The sequence below is a fragment of the Haplochromis burtoni genome, unplaced genomic scaffold (genome assembly GCF_018398535.1).
Source record: "Haplochromis burtoni strain Fernald_Lab_line unplaced genomic scaffold, NCSU_Asbu1 Contig_216, whole genome shotgun sequence".
Lineage (NCBI taxonomy): Eukaryota > Metazoa > Chordata > Actinopteri > Cichliformes > Cichlidae > Haplochromis > Haplochromis burtoni.
In genome coordinates, this window is record NW_024582577.1 from 207,175 (window position 1) to 210,470 (window position 3,296).

General features: G+C 38.1%; 1 protein-coding gene across 5 annotated transcripts in view; it reads left to right on the forward strand.

Moving 5' to 3' along the window:
• cadm1b (cell adhesion molecule 1b) overlaps window positions 1-3,296 on the forward strand; it is a 169,887-nt gene that overhangs the window by 145,216 nt on the left and 21,375 nt on the right. For 4 of the 5 annotated variants that reach the window (XM_014338609.2, XM_005937874.3, XM_042226531.1 and 1 more), the window contains one exon: window positions 894-944. The exons of the other annotated variant lie outside the window; for it this stretch is intronic. In XM_014338609.2, the coding sequence (XP_014194095.1) occupies window positions 894-944 (51 nt within the window). The remainder of the gene's footprint in view (window positions 1-893; window positions 945-3,296) is intronic. 5 annotated transcript variants of the gene reach the window in all.

Sequence of the window (3,296 nt, forward strand, 5' to 3'; positions counted from 1 at the left end):
TATGACAAACATGGTAAAAATGTTACCTCTGAAACATCAGCATGTTAGCACTGTTGCTTGAGCATGTTAACATGCTGATGTTAGCTTTTACATCACAGCTTTTGCTTGAAGGACAGGTTCACATTTTTCCATGTCTGTATTAAAACACCAGTCAGGTGTCCATACGAACATGAACACATGTTTGTTTGCTCTAATCTTCCGACTCATACTGGTCCGTGCTACTTAGGCGTTTCCAGTAAAATAAATTGAGAACAAAAGCAGTCCCGATTTTTGCAAAACAAAGTTTATCTTCTGTGCCCCGGCTTGAATAAGAGGCTATCCTCTAAAGTCAAATTCTTTTAGAACCCAATTTCCTCCTTTTGTTTCCTGGGCAGTGTTTCTCTGTAGAGCTGCAGCAGATGATTAGTTAGACAAAAAGATTTCATAACTTAAAAAATGTGACTTTGAAAGGTGCTTGATTGATTTTGATTTAACTGACATTGGCAAGGCCCTGTAAAAGTTTTGAATTTCTTTCTTTTTCTTTTTGCTTTTTCTTGTGTTTTGCAAAAAAAAAAGGTACCAAATCACTTAAATTGATTGGAGAACTGCTGCATTAGGACCAGTAAGAAGAGGATGAATTAACAGTGCAAACGATGTTTAAATGTTCACACGGGTGCCTGACTTTGTACCTGACTTCTGTTTTAAGATAAACTTAAAAAGTGTTGCTCTGTCCTTGAACCAGTCTCAAAGCTACGGGCATGACCTTACAGTAACTCACACCGTAGCTAAAATGTGTGCATGTCATAATTTTTATAGTATAGCTTTTCATCTTCAATGACTTTTGTCTCTTTCTTTACTCTTGTCTTTCTTTATTTCTTATACATGTTCTTTATTTTTTACTCTTTTTCATCTAGATGCTCCCACTACTATCCCCACACCCACCACCAACCCAGTCAACACGCAAGGTACTGTATGCCCCCACTGCTGTCCCTCCTAATAGTTGTGTGTGTGTGTGTGCGTGTGAGTGTGAGAGAGAGAGAGAGAGAGAGAGCCTGCATGCAAGTGCGATAAGATGTTTGGAGAGAGCGAGAGAGTGAACGCTGGTTTGTACCTACAGCTAAGAGACTGTGGATGGCCAGTTTTAATCAGATAGTGCCTCTGATAGGTGACAATGACAACAGGCAGTGCAGGGCTGCCAGAGACACCTGTCACAGGCTTTTCCAGTCACATGATCTTGATCTGAGAAAATTTAGAGACTCCGCGTTGCTGCTCTGCTATCTTATCAGCATCTGCAGCTATATCTCAACCGGCCCATCCATCATATTATAATGCCCTTTACATCTCCTCTACAAATGCCAGTCACATTTCGTCTTTGCGAAGCCAAAAAACATCAATAACTATTTTCTCAAACACATATGAACTCAATGAAAGGCAGTTCATTTGCAGTGTTTTTAGCAGAGCACCCTTTTGGCATCATTTGTGTGCTGGATTCTACGCTTTGATTTACCCCGGCTGAAAAAATAAAAAAAAACATTCATTTCAATATAAACCTTTTTTTTTTTTTAAGTTTTGCTATTATTTCAAAAGCACCGTTAAGGCTAGACAGATGGTGAGGCAACCTTGGGAGCTGACATTTAGATATGCCAGAATGTGACATTTCAATACAAAAACTATCCTTAAAGAATAGATCAGTTTATCAATAGCTACTTTAGAGTTATGTCAATTTTCCTCTTTTGTTCTGACCACTCTGCAATTCATAAAGTCATAAAAAAGCAAAAAGCAACCAATAAGTTGGAAAGAGTGCAACAAAGAGCTACGGGAGTCTAAAGAGGGGGATGCTTCCAGACAGCATTCATTTATACAGTCATTGGATCACCGGCCTTTAAGCAGCATTTGTGTGCATTATGCATTCATTTACTAAAAACAGGGCTATATGTGCGAGATCTCCTCCATAAACCGCTATGACACAGCTCTTCCCCAGAGCAAGTTAAGAAATATTTCCTTATGTGTCCTCACTATCTGCAGTACTGCATGTCAGTGATCGCACTGCATGGTTACAGCCTCATTTCAGCTTTCTGACTCTCTCTGGGCGTGGCAGAGTCACAACAGGAAGTTGCTTTGCAAAGCTGTGCATTACTCTGCAGTTTTCTCTAAGCTCTTCTCCTCGGAGTTACTCTGCTGCAGTCGCCTCTGTGTTTTCTGCTGTAACATTCCAGTAATTTCCGAAAGACAGGCTTGAAAAGAGGATTTAACGTGATTTATTCAGTACATGCTGGGAGGATGTAATTGAGCTTTCTTGCAGTTCACTACTCTTCTAAATACCCTGTCACAGGGGCAATGCTAAGCTGGCTTGCGGTAGATTGGTTTGCGCTACCTTAATCAGCATAACAGCAAAGTAAAGCATTTTCCTCTCTCCAATAAAGTATACAGAACAATTTCTTATTCATTCATTTAGACTGGTATGACTTGGCATGGCCACCACTGTAGGGTTTTTTTTTTTGTAATCAGAGGCAACTGAACTTCTTTAGCTACTGTATGTGATCCTTAGTGATTTTAAAGGTACAGTACAGTAAATCTTTGGTAGCATTTATTTTGTTTTAGTTTGGTAGCATTTATTTTAGCTACTTTAGTTGCTCACATATCCTTGTAGTGTTCCTTACAAAACCAAACATAATTATGTAGCTTACAAACTGATTAAAAACTTCACATAATTGTAAACTATAAATAACTTTGCATAGTTGCATAGTTTCTCTGCCAGAAGGCACTCTGCAACTTTCCTGTTAGCAACATGTGTTTGAGATCGAAGCAATTGCTCATTGACAACTTGTTGTGACATTGAAAGAAGATTATTTCTAAACTGCCATATTTGTCTGATGTCATATTATTTTAGTAAAGGCTAATGAATAACTAAACATCACAACCTTTAGAGAAATATGTTTATGTTTCATGTGTCTATTGGATTTTTAAACAACCGACTGCTGTTATTGGCATCAGTCTTAAAAATTTAACATCAGTCAAGCTTTGGAAGTGCCTTAAACCTGCATTTGTTTTAGTCGCCACCAGAGGGCGATATTTTGGGTTGCAAAACTTTGTCTTCGGGTTGCCTTCGGTACTATCGATGGCTGTGAGCGAACTATGGGCAGAAATCTGTGCCATCAGAAACTGAATTTGAATAAGTTAAATTTGAATTTGAATTGCTCAGATTGAATCTGAATTGTAACTTGAATAAATGCTTTTGAAAACTGAATTTGAATTAGTCTAATTTGAAATTGAATTTATGGTTTGAAAATGATCATCGCTAAATTGAAATTGAATTT